Source organism: Falco peregrinus, chromosome 8, assembly GCF_023634155.1.
Source record: "Falco peregrinus isolate bFalPer1 chromosome 8, bFalPer1.pri, whole genome shotgun sequence".
Taxonomy (NCBI): Eukaryota; Metazoa; Chordata; class Aves; order Falconiformes; family Falconidae; genus Falco; species Falco peregrinus.
Genome location: NC_073728.1, coordinates 38,068,258 through 38,086,319, shown reverse-complemented (window position 1 = coordinate 38,086,319; position 18,062 = coordinate 38,068,258). Strand labels below are relative to the sequence as shown.

General features: G+C 35.8%; 1 protein-coding gene across 1 annotated transcript in view; it reads left to right on the top strand.

Annotated features, from left to right (window-relative positions):
- LRP1B (LDL receptor related protein 1B) overlaps positions 1-18,062 on the top strand; it is a 471,012-nt gene that overhangs the window by 357,922 nt on the left and 95,028 nt on the right. Inside the window, exons 57-59 of the mRNA XM_027793849.2 lie at positions 857-1,038; positions 4,382-4,581; positions 17,650-17,838. Of these exons, the coding sequence (XP_027649650.2) occupies positions 857-1,038; positions 4,382-4,581; positions 17,650-17,838 (571 nt within the window). The remainder of the gene's footprint in view (positions 1-856; positions 1,039-4,381; positions 4,582-17,649; positions 17,839-18,062) is intronic.

Genomic DNA, 18,062 nt, shown 5'->3' with positions numbered 1-18,062 from the left:
ATGAGATTTGTAAGCATGTATATCTGAAGGCATTTGTTCAAGTCTCAGAATTACTCAAGTCATCAAGAACCTTGAGAATAACACAATCCTGTCAGTAGAGCGTAGGCTTTCCCATAGGTTACTAAATTGCTTCTGTCTCTTGATTCCTTATTAATGTAGTCCTTTTGAAATTGAACTAATTCTTAGAAAGTTCCTCTTTCTTCTGCCACACAAGTGTTGGAAAAAAAAGTACAGTATTTACTTTCCAACTAGGTAATCTTTTTCTCTTTGCCTGAGTCGAGTGCCCTTATGGTCTTATCTGTCATGATGACATACAGTACTAGTGTGATATTAAAAGGAAATATATGCTGATGTAGGCTGGGAAGAGAAATGGTGAGCTAATAAGCAGATGTGTGTTCGAAGGCACGCTATGAGAAGAGAAGCCTCATCTCCATTTGGCTCTGTGAGAAATAAGTAAAACAGTAAAGAGAAGAAAGTTTTTCTTTTTTCGTGGTTTTTTATTATTATTATTATTAAGACAATAGGAAAATTAGAAACTTCAGATGAAAAATGAAAGAGAAAATCCTTAAAGTTAGTGCATAGTGCAGGACAGTTGGAAATTTGATATTTACTACATCGTGTTATTCTCCATTCTCCCGTACTATAAGGAAAGTGTCTCATTGCCTCAGTTACTTAAGAATTGTCATGACTTTCAGAAGTGTCAGTGCTTAACAGGGAATAATATCTATATTTCACTTGCTATATGTCACTGTATCACATATTCAACCTCTCAATATTCTGGTAGTAGTAAATCTTGAATTGTTGTTCCTTTTCCCAGTATTTAGATGAGTAATTTATATTATTTCTGCTTTTGTAGGTAGTCCACAATACAGCTGTTCCCAATGCACTGGCTGTGGATTGGATTGGGAAGAATCTCTATTGGTCTGATACTGAAAAGAGAATTATTGAGGTGTCAAAACTCAATGGTTTATACCCTACCGTCCTTGTGAGCCAAAGAGTGAAGTTTCCTAGAGATCTGTCCTTAGATCCTCAAGCTGGGTATGAAGCAGCCATTTTGCATTAATTCATGTTTAGTGCTAATTTTATAGTCAAATATTTTTTTTATAAAAATAGAAGATAGGACGTACGAATTAGCTTTTTGTTATTTGACTTTCAGCAACGCTGGTTATCAGTAGTCTAAAATGCATTACCAATGCTTACTATATCATCATTTCATACAAAATTGGTATAATAGAAAGATGAATGCAGGTACTAAACCATGTTTTGTTATATCTGCTACTCTGTAGATATTTTCTGTTGGTAGGAGGAAAGCAGATATTTCAAGAAACATCCCTATCTTTTTTTTTAAGAAATGTGTTACTACATAACAAATTTCATGTTGTGTAGAAGACAATTCTTATGTTTTGTTTCAGTTATTCAAGGAAGCAATCTGTCTCGTTAGAGCTCTATTCTGTGTTTCATAGTATCCAGAATCATTTAGGCTATTCATCTACCACGTTTTTGAAGACTTTTTACTGATACTTTGTGTATGTGAATCAAAGAGTGAAAATGTTTAGTCCCCCATAATTGGAAGAAAGCAATTACCTGATTTACTCTTTAAAATTTAAAGTTTTAATTTTCACACAAGTCTAATAACTGGAGTGATTAATTATTAGGATAGAAGAGATCTATTTTAGGAGACTTAGTTTCTAGCTTTAGTTTTCAGATATTTGAAATTATCAATATTCTTAAAAAAAATAATTGCAACAATGATAAGAAGTGAGAACTGCCTAGTTAAAGTATCTTGTTAACTGGTACCTTTAATTGATAATTTTATTAATCGTTGCATGGCATATTAATTAATATAAATCTGTGCTGGTATTCTGAGTGCAGTTTTGAGCACCACCGCCATTTTTGATTTCTTGATTGGTGTGAGAGCTGTAGGAACCATGAACAATTTTTGTCACAGTTATATAATACTTACAAAATATTATAATTTTTCCCATAAAATTGATGTCCTTGAGAAATTCAACCTAATACTATGAATTTTAAAAAGAAAGACAGAAAAGAAATAATATTTCCATTAACAAATTTATTTGATGATTTTTTTCACTGAATCACATAATGGTTGAGGTTGGAGTGGACCACTGAAGGTCATTTCGTCCAACCCCAACTGATATAAGCCTTTTCAACTTTTTTCTGTTTCTCTCTTTGTTTGTTTTTAAACAGAAGGTTTCTAGCCATTTCTATTTGATCAAAACCCAATTGGCATGAGAAACTCAAATTATTTCATGCCAGCATCTGAATCTGGTGATAGAAAAAAGAAAGAAAATTTTATATTCCTAAAACAGAAAATGTATAAAAACATTGAGTTATTTCCTGTTTATGTGACAGTACGTGTAATGCCACAACCGTTGGTCGCTGGGTCTGTACGTCTCAATATGCAGTTAATGCCTCTCAATTCGCCAGTAAACCATCATCTACATTAACACTATCCACTAAAACATCGGTGTACGTTTAATTGAAAGTCATTAAAACCTGGTGATTTTCTAACTAAATGTATTCTCTTAAATAATTATGTATGTAGCATATAATCTTTAAGAAAAATGATACTTCTGAATACTAATACTTAAGTTATTATCTAGTCCCTGAATAAACAAAATATAACTACAGGAATTTTGCCATATGTCTTTTCAGATCTAAATTCCATATATTATGCTTTCTGTTTTGTGGAACATTAGGGTACAACTGCGTAAATTTGATGAATAAAACTAACGTAGTGTCTTACAACATCCCTGTAATATCATGGCCAATTAATCATTCTTCTCCATCTCTAAATCCTAAGGCTCAAGTAATCATTTGGAGGTTCAGTGACGAGAGAAAATTGTTGAGTTGCTCTGGATTCTACCAAAACAAAGAAAAGCAGGATATTTCCTAGCTAAGAAATGGCACTTGTCTGTCTAACTATTTTTAAGAGAAAAAACATTTTCTACCAGTTCTTAGAACTAACATTGAATTTGCCTGTAACTGTGCCCTTATTGGACAGAGAGGATGTAGACGTTTGTTAAAGGTGTTGAAGATACCACCACATGGTATCTCTGTCTGGTTGCCTGGACATCCAGGACATGTTCCCTGCATATGCAGAAATCAACTCTATAAAGTTTGTACAAAGAGCCTCAGTCTTCCAGGAAGGTTTAGATATACACAGGCGTAATAAACTACTTGTGCCCCTGCTCAGTGCACAGTATGTGTACAGATGAAGCTTTTTGAGGCCAAGGCATGTGTTTGTTTGCTTTAAAATAATTTTTTTATGTGTTTGTTTATTTTAATACGGAAAGCTGCTGGAAATAAAAACTGTGTTTGTATTTGAAATTGCTTGAAATATTATTAACTATATATCTGTTTTTTTTCTCATAAATGAGAAATGCTAAATGAGCTATATTGCTGATGCCATACAATAGTAATGATATATTTCCAAAGAAGTTTTCTGTTAGTTGATGGAGAAATTTTGCTTTCTCTGCTGCTTATGTGGAGCAGGTTCAGTGTCAAGAACAGTGTGTTTTGTGGGATACCGGTAGCTGTCCTTGGGGCCACCATTTTCTCCCGCACACAAATAGTCTTCCAGGTGGCTTTTTAAGAATATGAGCTGCATCTGGTTTTTTGAGAGCCTGTCCAAAAAAAGCAGCATATCAGCCTCCCAGCTGGAAAGATCTGTGCTCAGGTTCGAAGTAATGACATACAATAGTAGCAATATGCATCCATGTACCAAATAATAGGACTATAAAAAAAAAACCAACAAACAAACAACAAACAAAAAAACCCCAAAAACAAACCACATGCTCTGTATTGTGGCTAAGTAACATTTGAAGGAGAAAATTTCTGCTCAGCTTTCCGACAGTTTTTCTCAGTCTTTGCCTGTTTTTAAGGCTTCAATGTGAGAAAACTTTGGTTTTGAAACTGGTACTTATTGAAGTCATATAATTAGCGTTATATTACTGTTAACAGCAAAATAGGGTTTTGTAATATGTGTAAAAAAACAGGCTGACTAATACAATAGTTGTGATAATTTTAGTAGTAATGCCACTTTTGAAGGATGTGAGATTCGCTAAGTCGAGTCTTGTGGTACTTAAAACTCTAAGGTGTCAAGACTAAGCAATTTAAATGCATTTTTTACTAGTTCATAATAAATATGATGAAGTCACATCTAACATAAGGACTCTCCTCTTCAAACCCTTTATATTTACCACACTTTAAAGGCAGGTCTAGAAAAAAACCCCAAAATTGAAACTTTATAGAATAATTACTGGTTTATTCTTATGATCAGCTAAATAAAGTAATTATTTATTGTGATTATTTTTGCATCTCTAAACAAAGCAGCTTTTGTTTGTGTTTTTTCTTATAGATACTTATACTGGATTGATTGCTGTGAGTATCCGCACATTGGCCGTGTTGGTATGGATGGCTCCAGTCAAACAGTTGTCATAGAAACACAGATATCTAGACCTATGGCTCTTACAATAGATTATGTCAACCACAGACTGTATTGGGCTGATGAAAATCATATTGAGTTTTCTGACATGGATGGATCTCATAGACATAAAGGTTGGTCAACAGCTTTTTTTTTTTTTTTTTACTTTGTTTTTTCTTTTTGCTAGTTTTAAATTAAAGGCACTTTGCATGTTATGTGTAATGATGTAAAAACTGTACATTAAAACATTTTTGCAACCTTTACTGTTTCCTTTTATCAATATTTTAAAAGTTGCTTTTTATATTCCTTCCCTGTTAGGACTGTGAGTAATTTTTAAACATGCAGTAAAATACATGTCCATGGGAAAAACGTCAAATGAAAACAAACGCTGGGAACAGGCTCAGCAGTCAAAGGCTGCCTTATTGATTCTTAATATATTTTTGCATTACACGTTCCCAACCAAAGCCAGTGAAACGTGGCTGTTAAAAGTGGAAGGGATATGTCCTGTGTGCCACGTGCCAGAATGTGGCTCAAAGCAGCTCTTCCTCTGGCCGGAGAAAGCCTGGAAATGCCTATTAATCTGCTCAGCATGAGTCAATAAAGAGACAAGTACTGCAAATGTAATTTGGGGCTTTCCTGGTAGATGGGTAAAATAATAACTTTTGAAATACTTAAGCAATGAAATAATCTTTATCCTTGTTTCTGCTCCTCACAAGACAGGTAATTAAAAAGCTAGGATCTATAAAATGTTTAAAAAGTAAATAAAGTTTTACACTATGATGAATAGTTCTCATATTCCAAATGGTATAATTAAAGATCTTTCCCTTTAATTGAAATATACAAAATACTTAGTATTGCTATGCTGGGTTGTTTTGTGTTTGTTTATTTTTTTTTTTAATAAAACCATTAGCTGAGGTCGCTTCCACAAACTTTACCCAAACCTCAGAACTGCTGCTATCCTGGTAAAACTTCATGCCTTTGGGATTTTGTAGGCTTTTATCTCATACTGGGTGCCTCCAGGTTTTCTCCAAACTAGAGTTCATGAACTACTTTATTTTCAGATTGAAGCTTCTTCATTGTGAAATAAAACACCACCTCCCAAAAAAGTTTTCTAGCTTTTGTTTTCACAAATAGTAAGTTATAAATAAATAGGTCACAATTCAATTACAGTTGAGGTGGTAGATCGAAGAGCTGTAAACATTCCCATTAATCTCAGTATTAACTTTGGTATTTTTTATAACGAACATGGGACAGTCATAACTGGCTCACCTAAGCAGTACTTGCCCAGACGTACCCCCGAGTGCCAGCTGGATTCCTGCTGACAGTCTATTTTTCTGACACATGAAGAAAAGCTCCATACTCCTCTTGATGTTATTCCCTGTGCTGCTGTCCAGCTATTTTGTTCTCATACAATTATTCTCTTACTCGTCTTTCTGGATCTTTCAAAGGAAAGGAGTAAACAATAGCCAGTGTGTCTTTCTTAACCATAACCTGACTGCCATGGTCAAACCTTTCTCAATTTTCTCTTACAAGCTGAAAATTTCATGATTTTTCTTTCTCAGAAAATGGCCTTTTATCCCTATATTTCAGAAGGCATCTGCAAAATTCCAGTGATGCTGTCTTTGGTGTCCATTGCCATGGTCTCCAGCTTGGGGATTTCTCTTGCCCAAGTGGGTAAAATCACCTTCAAATGCTTTTATACTCACAGAGTTAATGTCTCCCCCTGAGGACATGTGAACCGAGATAAGAAGGAAATTTGTCACAAAGCTACAGCTGGTACCAGTGAAGAGCAATGTTTCATACAACAAATTCTCTTTCTCATTCAACAAAGCACTACCACTGCTAGTTTTAGACAGCTGAACGTGTGCATGACTGTTTAAGGAGCTTGTCTTACTCCCCTGCTATTACAGTGAAAGCGTTTGAAGTCAAGTATTACTGGAAGTTCTGCAAGATTTCATGCCTGATCATTTTACCATTTCCATTTGTGAATGAAAATTTATAAAAATTTGCTACCAGTTAAATATCTGAGGCGAGCTCTAAAAGTCACATTGACTTTGTGTAAACCTGGTATCATCCTGCTTTTGACGATATGTCTGTTTTAAGTACAGATGATAAGTAAATATTCATGCAATAAGAAACATGCTTTGGGAGAAAGATCCTGAGGTGTTTAAATTATGTGGGAGGAAGATGTTTTTCCTTAGCTAATGCTGTCTGTCACTTTCTGTTGTTAGGATCTCCACTCAAGGTGGTTATCAAATCAAAATCAAGTTCTGGAAAAGTTTCTATGCATTTAACAAAGCAGCAATAGATTTCTTGGTATCTGAAACTGATGAAAGATGCCTGCAGGTGCTCCAAAGGGTGCTGAGAATTATGAAAAGCTCCTACGTAATGATCAATTTGTCTTTAATCGGAATCTTTTCCGTGCCTCCCCTCTTCTCCTGGAACAAACTTCCAAATAGATTTTACATGCCTTCATGTTTCAGCACAAGACTAGGAATATTTCTGGAAGATAAAATTTAACCATTTCAAATCAGTTGTCTTAATAAGGGAAACTCGAAGAAGTTCAGTGGTGGGATTTTAGAAGAGGTGAAACCGTGATCTATTCTAGATTTCTGGTATGAGAAACTGTAATCCATGTTGATAAGCACTTGAGAAAGATCAGGTTTATATCTTGTGATAACTGTTTCTTGAAGACATATTATTCACATGGATTTCATGGTCCATTTTCCTTTGTCATTTTGAGATCACTGTGTTGTCTAAGTTAAAAGGACGGTTGAGTTTATTCTATCCTTTGTGTTTCCAAATGGAGAAGGATGAAGGCACACATATGATGACCATAAAATACATACTTATGGAGCAGAGAGAGAAGTATAAATGGGAATCATGTGAGTGATGCAGTCTGACTTGCTAATTTTTGTAAGCAAAGTATTTTTTTGCCTGTTTATCTGACCTTTAAGGATAAGGGTAGCTTGCTGTGCATTTTTCTGAAAATATATCTTTGGGATCTTAAATTATGTGTTAGAAAATGTATCAAAAAATGCCATGGAGATTTCACAAGACCCAGTAAATAAGTATCTTGTCAGAATTAATTGGTGAATCTTTTATTATAAGTGGATATTATATGAGATGGACTGCAGTGTTCTGTGCTCTGCACTAGATGCTTCTTGAAGACAAACAGAACAACCTTTGGCTGATCACTGACATGCTGTATGTTAAATCAAGGAGTGTTTATTCCATGCAATGGGAGTTTACATGTATTTAGAATTTAGTTTTAACAATTTTTGCAACAAGGGTTTAGTGTTTTGTTTTGTGGGGTTTTTTTCTTTCTTACGAATTATGAAGATTTCTCAGGAAAAGAGACCATCTGCTGCTTTTTTCTTGTAAAGTTCCTCTGCATTTCAATAGAGTAACGGGCTTTTATAATTATCAAGAGAGTCCTAGTAAGAACTTTGAAAACATGCTAACTAGGCAAGAAATCTTACAGTACTTGGGAGCTCTTCTTGGCACTAGGGGCAGCAATGACCTTGCTTATCTATTTGAAGTTTAATGCTTGATTATGTAAACTGTCTTTAGAGCTTAGCCAATTTAGCACTGCGGCATTCACAAATGTTATGCACGCTAAATGATTAAGCAAGTATTGAAGCACTAATCTGGCTAAGCACTAAGCTGGTTTACTTCTGTGAGCCTTAAAAAAACAACAACAAAAAAACCCAACCACATTTAAGAATTTGTCAGACTTAACAGCTGCTTTTGGCTCCCACTGCCCAGAGGAGATGCAGGCTTCACAGTTCCCTAGGTATCTGATTGCCTTCATGCAGGTTTTCCTATCCTTCAGAGCTCTTAAACCTGAAGGTGCCTACCATTTTCCCATTTCACTCTTTGAAGATGAGAATTTCAGTATAATGAAACTATAAAAGTGGAATCTGATAATCCAGTTTAGGAGCTGTACAGAAGCTTTCCTGAGCTGAGATTAGTCCTTAACTGCGTCAAGTTCTTTGATGTTTTATACTGTAAAAACACAAGTTGAGCACTTTATTTCTTCATCTTACAGAGGCATGAAAATTAAGCAATGAAAAAATGTTGAACCTTAAATGAATTAAGCATTTGTGAATTACTACTTTAGCTGTAATATAATTAACAGAAACTTTCCTATAGTATCTCAACTTGAAAAAAAAACCACTTCTCTTCAGAATTGGCTTCTGCCTGAGTGTTTACAAACCTCAGAACTGGTGTACATATATACAAGTTTTAAAGTATCAAGTATAAGGTTTTGGTGGATTATAACCTGTTTTCATTTTTATCACCTGTCATTTCAGCAACTGCTAGTTGGAAGGGCTTTGTAGGTAGAAAGTATTTGTATTTAATTCTGATCTCTGCCTCCACAGTTTTATCAAAGAGTAAATCTAGTTATTTATGAAATTGTCCTAATGTAAAAGTAATCTAGGAGATTACAGAAACCAATTGCTTCCAGATTTATGCTGCAGTTTTTATAGCTCAGAAATTAGAAAAGTCTAAAAAGAGCCTTTCTCACAGCAGATGAGAAATAAACAGTAGTTCCGATACTGCAACAGTTTTTCCCTATCTTTTGAGGAGTCTATAGATTCACTCATTATAGCCCCATCTGATAGCACAAACTGATAATTGCTTCACCTCCACTATTGCATTCTAGATTCAGTTTTCATGATTGTTCAGATAAAATTCTCCAATTCATATGTCTTCCTAAATCTGATTATTTTATTTTATTGTATTCTATCTCTTTTAGAGGATAATATTCAGGAAAATACACAGATTGACCTATATTAAAGGCAGTTCACACAGTTACATTACTCTAAAGTTCCACAGTCTCCAGTTTATGGAGCCCAGTTTATGAAGATTGCCAACAGGTTGGTTTCTGTATCTTCCACTGTTCTTGTGATAATATACCCAAATTTGATTAGATTGTGAACTTTTTTCTACATACTCATTAAAAACGTAGTGGACATTCACTGTATATTTCTGTATGAGCTGGACACGCGCCATCACAAGTTATAAAGGATGGGCATTACTTCCCATGCAGTTATTCTGTCGGAAAGCAACCAGAACAGAGAACATAAAAGACATTTTTTTTCTTGTGTCACAAGGTCTCCTCCCTATGGTCATATCAACACAATCAGAAACGGGAGGGTTTTGATGCAGAAAGTTGCAAAGTTTTGAACGGCATCTGTAGTTGTAGAAGGTAAATCAGATAAACCAAAGGGGCTTAGCAGTCCGTATGCTCACAGGTAGGTGATGGCAAGAGACAGTCTGGGCAGGAGATGGAGAGGCAAAGCTGAAGGAAGGAACAACTTGGGGGGCAGAGTGGGGATGAACATTGATGTATTGCTACTGGTTTCAATCTAAGGTGTAGGGGCTGGTAGGCATGTAAACGGTCTCTGTAAATCTGAAAAATAATTCAAGAATCTTTGACACCCGTTACCATGCTATCAGTCATTTTACTCAAATAGTGACTTGTATATATTTGAGAATAATTTAACCACTGCTGTGACAGCATGCTAGTCTGTATTGCCATGGGGCAACTGGCATATAAACAACTGCTCACAGTGAAATTAAAAAGGCAATAAAACTTTTTGAAGTAGGACAATAAAATATTTTAGTCCTAGATTTGATCAATGAATTTTTGTAAGCAGATTTTTGAAAATTTGTTCATCTCTTCTCGTGGTATCATTATAAGTCTATGCATAACAGTTTGCTTTAACACCACAGATGCATTTGTGCCTTTTTGTGTTTAGATTTAAATCTAAATTTCCTGCTGCCTTTGTGATAGTAGTTGTGGGATGTGTAACAGTTTTTATGCAAGATATTACATGGAAATGTTCTCAGTTTTCACTATTTCAATTACATTTTTTGACAGGCAAAATGTCCTGCCACTTTAATACTAGGGCTTTTATCTTCCATACTTCCCCAGTGTGGATGTGTGATGTGTATATCACATGTGCAGAAAGAAATACCTATGCATGCACATGTTGTTATTAAAAATATCAGTGATACCATCCTAAAGGTGTATTTTTTTCTCCTGTGAAACATAGCTTCAATTACTGGAATTAATGTATATATTCTATGAATAATGTTTTTTTCCTGTTCATTCAGTTTGACAGGTTTGTTTTTTTAAAGTGTCAGTTTAATAAAAGTAATAGTGATTATAAAGCATCTCATCCTTAAAAAAAATAGTGGTTTAATGTAACATACTTCATTACATCTGTCAAAAATACATACTTTTTCACAAGCTTAATAGACATAATCTTATTGCCATTATTCATTATTAATTTCATTGTCTAAGCACTTAAGATTCTTTATCAAAAGGAGCAAGAATCAGCAATAAGTACTATACAGAAATAAAAATTATTCACTGTGTCTCAAAGAGGTTACAAGTTGAATGTGAAATGAGACAAAAATGTCTCCAAGGGACTGCAGGTGGAAAGAGGACAGTATGGGCCACTGTTGCAGCACCAGAGATCAGTGATTGGAGAGTTTATTTGTTTTTGTAGGTATAATGGCTGTTTCCTTATTAACTGTTGCTCTTCCTTGATGCAGTTTGTCTTTGGAGGAGTCTTAATTTTTCCTAAGGGTTTACCACTGGTTCCATTTGGATCAAGATGTCAGTAGGCTTTTTATTTTTATTCTACTGCCATTCAGAAACTGAAGAGTTACAGAGAGCGGAATGCACTAACTTCTAAGGTTTGATCAACATTGTAAATTTTCTGTCTTTGGGTGCCAAAATTCTTAAACAGAAACTGCTCTAATGCCATGGTGGGAGAAGAAGGTCGTTTATAATGTTTTTTAACAACCGTTACTGCCTTTAGCTGTTACTTACCAGCACTGGAACTCTGTCTGGGTGAAAGCATTTTTGGGAGGAGCGTGACAGCAATCTTTGACCCCTTCGCTTCTTGTAGACTTTGCATGAGGGCATGGCAAGGTTGCAGTCCCTTCTTTTTGCAAAGGGGAGGGACAGATCACTTTCTAGGCCAGAAGTGAGGGGATCAACAAGCTTCAGCTTGAACAGGAGCCGAGCACCAAAGAAAATGTAACCTTGGTGGACATGACGAAGCACAGATATTTTTTGTCGTGTTTACTGATTAGAGGAAGGCAGCATTTGTCCTTTTGAGGGAACGTTTTCTTGGCACATGGATTTTACCAGATGACAATGAGATTATTTTTTTGTTGTTGTTCGTATTAGTTACAGTATTTGGTTTTACTTTTGAAATATTTGTGTTTCAATAAGAGCTGAGTGAGTTTGGGTTTCACTTCTTCTGTAGGGCTTCTTCAGGAAGCATATTTTGTAGTTAGGAAATCCTACATGGCATGATTTTCACCCCTGAAATCAAATGAACATATTTTTTTTTGCTTACGTAGAGGTACTCAGAAAATATAAGGGAAACAGAGTTCACACAAGAGGAGAGTAGACGTTTTAATCACAGATATGACTTACAGCATATGAATTTATATTCTTGGATCAAAATCAGTACAAAATGTACGGGAGAGATGTACATTTTAAGTCTGTGCGTGCTTCTCATATGCCTACATGATCGTTTCCAGTTTATGGAGATATGTGGCTCTTCTTCCCCTAAGTTCATGCAGCACTTTATCTCCCTTTACTATGTTTATGTATTGTCATTTTCGTTTGTGTTCAAGTACCTAATAATTTGTATTTGCTACTGCTTCTGGTGTGTTGCAAGCCTCCCCTTTTTTTCCTTTTACTACCCACCTGTATTTCTTCCTCCTATTTTCTGCAGCTTTCGGATAGGCTTGGGCATTCTTTCCCTTTTCTACCTTCTCTTTCTTACCACATTTCTTGTCTTCTTGTTGCTTTATCAAGCACTGTTTGGGATAGCATTCAGTGTAACAGAACCCGTGATTTATGTATACAATGAAACCTATTATGGCAGTAGAAGACCTGTTAAAGAGGAGGGTTGCAAGCGGCTCGCCCATCCCTTGTAAGAGGAGGCTGTGGTAGGAAAAGGAATCACAGAAGCAATTGTCAGGTGCAAATATTCCTCAGAAATTCCTTAGAGTGGTGATTTTGTATTCCATGGCTTTTGTCCTTCATAATTGTGGAGTAAGTTGTAGAATATGCCCCTGTAACGCATTTTATTAAATAATAAGATGAGGGTCATGAAAAATCAAAGTATCGGTTTGAATTAATAAGATCCCATTGCTGGCACAAAGTATAGCATTTTTTACTCATATGTGATACATAGTGTGCGTTGCAGCATATGAAAGCTGGCATATATTTTCTGAGATGTGCTATATGGTAGGCTGTAAGAAACTTGAATCACTGAAATACTATTTGGGACTCGGTGGAAGTAGACAGCTGAGTAATACTACTCAGGCAAGGAGGTATGAAAAGGCTAAAGGCACTTCTCTCTCTTCCCTCATGCTGTAGCAGCTGTCTGATGTGCCCCGTCCGTGATGGTGGGGTCTGGCAGCTGGGCAGTTACCCTTTTTCTGATTGAACAGCGCTGCAGTTACACTTGCTGAGATTTCTTCATCCAAGAGAAAAATATTATGCACATGTTACAAGGGATTATTTAAGGATTTGATACTCTAACAATGAGGGGGACGTCTAGTAAGTACTGGTATAGTAAAATACTTACTGCTAGAGCTGTATCCAGTGATTATTGGTCTGCAGGTGGGTGTTTTATTAGGGTTTTTGCTGAGTGTTTTGAAGTATGGATTGGGCTTCAGCTTACTTAACCCAATTTTGGAAGCATTCATAGAGGCCATGGGGTGATGTTGTTATGAGAAACCTTAAAAGGAAAAAAATGAGATCTATTGAATACATCAGTCATTCTAGAAAGTAAGTAACACTAAGTGAGTGTAGTTCTCATGACTCTGTGTTAAAATACGACTGTTTAAATTCTCCATGACTTTCCTGGTCGATTTGACCCTTGGTGTTGGTGTAATGTAAGTTTTGTGTTTAACAGAATATATTACTTTCTTACTAATGGATTGTCAACGGGACATCTTGATGGAATGTTTTCAGACAGGTGATGGAGGGGAAGCAGAGGTACTTACCAGTCATAACTAACGTGGCTTTACTTCACATTTACTTGCAGAAAGTAGGCGAAAGAAAGGAGAAAGTTAGTCTTGCTTTCCTGTGTAAAACTGATTCACACTGCAATGGGTGCCGTGAGGTTGGCAACTAGTGTTGCAACATAGAACTAATGTGTGTCATTTATAAAGAGGTAGATTAATGCAGCTTAGGTTATCTTGAAGTTAAAGGAATGACAAGAGAGAAAGTGGGTGCCTCTTCTACTGTGTATATTTATGATAAATCAGTAGCTGTCCACCACCTGAAATTTTGGAAAGCTTGAAACACTGGTGTCCTCAAAGGCAAAGAATAGAGAGCATGAGAGACATAACTTAATGAGAAGTTGGCTTTAATGCAGAAACCCATTGAACTTATAAAGTTACTCAAAATAAGAACTAGTGGCAGGACAAACTAATCTGCGAGTGTTTAAATCATTGACAGTTTTAACTTGTGACCAATGTATGTGGTAATACTGGAAAACCTAGGTTTTAGAAACAGATATACTCTGATGTACTTCTTTTAAAGAACATAAAAAAGAGCGTATAATATTTGTAACATTGTGTTTGATATTGTGGATTTGTTTTTAAGATAGCTGGAAGATTCAAGCTTTTAAACCTGGTGCTTACATAGTCGGCTTTAAAAAACATAAAAACATACTTGGGTCAATGAACACTTCTCTGAACTGCAGTGCTCTAAGTGTAGTATTTAATGTTTTATGCCACACATTTAACTTAGCTTCCCTATTAATAAGGTGTAATGAGACAATTAAAACAGTGTGTGTTACTGTCCTGAGTTGTCTTTAGTTCAGGAATACAAAGGATCATCTGGATTCTGATGTATGTATAATCCATATTGAAGCTAGGATAAATTGTATGGCAACCCACAAACATACACAGCATTTACTTATACATCTATATTCAGGATATGGTGTTCACTTGTAATTCCTGGATGGCCAAGAGGATGACTGCCAGATACATTTTTCCTTGGTGAGGAACAATAAAGATGACAAAATCAAAATAGTTTTCCAATGTAAATTCTCTTCATGTGCATTAAGGCTTTTATATGGCCATTTATTCTGATTTTAATCTTAGCTGTGATCAGAATAAGATAAAACAGACAAAAACCCCCACATTCGTTTTATTTAGGAAGACTGGAGTGGTACCATTGAAATCTTTAATTTGATGTCAAAAGTAGCAACAAGTGTTTTTCCTGAACTCAAGCAAAAATAAAATAGCTTTGTGGATATCTTTGGGGTTTCACTCAGAGTTAACAGTTCCTGCTGTTCCTTCCTGCTTCTTCTGTCAGCCTGGTTTGTATTTCTCATTAGAAACTGCCCTTTAAGATCAGTAGGGAATTTCCTGCATTTTTGCAGATATACCTAAAATTCCTGCTTGTCTTTTAATTTTTGTACTGCGGCATATTCGTATGACTTAGAAGTTACAAGAAAACTAACAAATGTTTCTAATCTACCTAAAATAAAAAGTGCTGAGTTTAATATACTTAAGTGTCTGTGTATCAAGACATCACGATGGATTATGTTGTGCCCAGTTGTACTTAAAATCCTATGGTAAATATGGCACAATAAAGCAACTGAGTCACTTAGATTCAATGAAGTAACTTACTATAACGAGTGGCAACAGAGGAAGCCTGAGAGACTCCAGTTTCTCAATGATTTACTGTGATACTGGATAGTGATTCAAACCAAAAGGGGTTTCTTTTACAGAGCGTGCATGTACACAGATTTCGATGAACTGATAATTCTGTAAGAGTTCAGAATTATAATTTCCTTTTTCTGAATGACATGAATGTGCAAATTCTCTGCTGGTTTAATTAATTGCAGGAATTCTTCACTATGAGAATGACGAGGCGGTGGGCCAGGCTGCCCAGAGCAGCTGTGGGTGCCCCATCCCTGGCAGTGCTCCAGGCCAGGCTGGATGGGGCTGGGAGCAGCCTGGGCTGGGGAGGGTCCCTGCCCGGGGCAGGGGGTGGAACTGGGTGGGCTTTGAGGTCCCTTCCAACCCAAACCATTCTCTGGTTCTATGAACCTGCTAGTAAGCATATGATATGATAATTAGCATTTTCAATTAATAATTATACTAAAACATTTTAAAGGTCATTCAATTTTTAAGATTACAATTACAGATGCATGTCTTTTCTGAACAGTATTAAGTAGAATTCAACATTATCAAAGATGTATGCAGAGGCATCTCAAGGCATCTCAAGATGATTCAAGGAAAATCACTCATGTTAAGCAAAAGAACATTAAAAACACTGGGAAATGACTGGGATTGGGGTGCTTAGGCTCCGTCGTGTCTAGACATGGGGTTCATTTTGCTGCCTGCAGTTACTAGAGATGCCCACACACTCTCTGCTACCTCTAGGGTGAAGCTGGTACTATTGTCTAGTCTACAGCTTCTTTTCCCCACCAAGGGAATTATTTAATTCACTCCAGAGCAGAGTGGGGATAAAATTAACATGCGAGTAATTGAACTAATTATTTGATAATACATATAGGTCTTCCAGTGGTCAGACAAACCCTGCTCTAGCCTTTTGGTGTTTTCCTGAATCTAGCAGATTTTTCTTGCAATTTATTCTGATAAATCCAGTGGTGAGAAAATAAGAGGGGGGAAAAAAAGGAAAGAGGTAGAAGAATCAATATAACAGAAGTATCTGTACTTATAGTTTCTGTCTTGTTTTGTTGTACTTGATGTGTTACTTTGGCAACAAAACTTAAAGTAATGGTACTTCAAGAATTCTTCCTCAGTTATGAACAAGACAGCAGCAATCACCATAGGAGTGATTTACTTCTAGATTACAGACCCCTTTTTTACAGTGATTCTGCAAAGAAGGGAAATTATAAGAGCTTTTCTTGGGGTTACTATACTATCTAAGGAACTATTCCAAATTTGCCTATAAGTGCCATAATTAAGATTTCTTTGCACTGTGATTTCTTATCATTATGAAGCTCTTTAAAACAATATCATGCTGTTATTGCAGTATGATGGCTATGGTATGTGTAAACATACATGAAGGAAAAATTATTTTAGGTCTAGGAAGCAATGTTTCCTTGACCAGAAGGCAACACACCCTTCACTGGAATTCGCCATCAGCAAGACTATTGTATGGAAGATCGAATTTGCTACGTTGTCATTCCATATACTCAGTATCAGTCATAAGTTATCAGTGAACTATGAAATGTTCCAACTGGAATTTGAGATTTTCCAACTCTAAGCACATTCCAGGTTAAAAGATGAAGCTATTTTCAGCTAAGAAAACAGGGTAGAGGTGTTAAGGATATGCTGGTTAAAAATGGCAGACTCAGGTGCTCCGGTTTTAATTTACAAATTGACCATTGTGCTCAGATACTCTCCTGTGACATTTATGATTACAACTAAATACATTAAAAGAAAAAAAAAAAAAGTGGTGTTCAGTTTACATTTACTAAGTACAAGTAGTTCAAGATTAAAGAGTATGCAGTAGGATAAAGAACGCTCCAAAGCTTTTTCTGCCTTTTGTTCTTCCATCCCGTTTGAAATTATGTTGGCTTATAATTGTTTGATATTGTAACAATGGGGTATTATCATCACTTTCTTATTTTAAATTATAAGGTTGGTTATGCTAGGAATAAGCAATAAGCCTTCTTACTGCTATGTTTATTTTAATGCAAAACTTCCCCTCCCCCGCCCCCCCTTTCTCTTATCATTATATTTTGCCAAAATAAAATACTACTAATTGTCTTAGAGCATGTTAAACACAGTGCCTGTGTTTTCTAATAACTTTTATTCCCCTAAAACAGCAAATGAATATTGGCCTTCTGTAAAGAGTAGGCTGTCATATTTATGTTATGTACTACTTTAAATCTTAACGTCATTGCTTTAAATCTGGAGGTAATTTATGTTAACTGAAATTATTTCTTTACCACTGATTGGGCCAACTAATTCTAAGCAAGCAGAGCTCGTACCCCATCCATCTTTATCGTAATGGGTAATAAAAACCCTCTAGACCTGACATATTGTCATGACAGTTATTCTCAAGACATTATATAGCGGTTGTATCTGTCAGCCCATGCAGTATGGAATATTTTAACTGGCAGTCTTCCAAGAGTGAACATTAATCTTAGTATCTCTTCTTACAGTTCCTAATCAAGATATTCCAGGGGTGATTGCACTAACATTGTTTGAAGACTACATCTACTGGACAGATGGGAAAACCAAGTCACTCAGCCGTGCCCACAAAACTTCTGGATCAGACAGATTATCGCTGATTAACTCATGGCATGCCATTACAGACATCCAGGTGTATCATTCTTATAGGCAACCTGATGGTAATTATTCTATCTATGCTTTCCATACAGCACATTGACATATTTCACTTAATAGCCAGTTGCTGAATTAATGAAAGCTCATTCATCTGCCGTGATTTGTTGTTATTTCGGTTTGGTTCAACTTGTGGAAGTTTTCAAATTAGCATTTTTAATCAGAAATCTGTGGTTAATGGTGTAAGGATAACTGGTATTAAGTAAATGTAATATATCATGTTCAGTGGTGA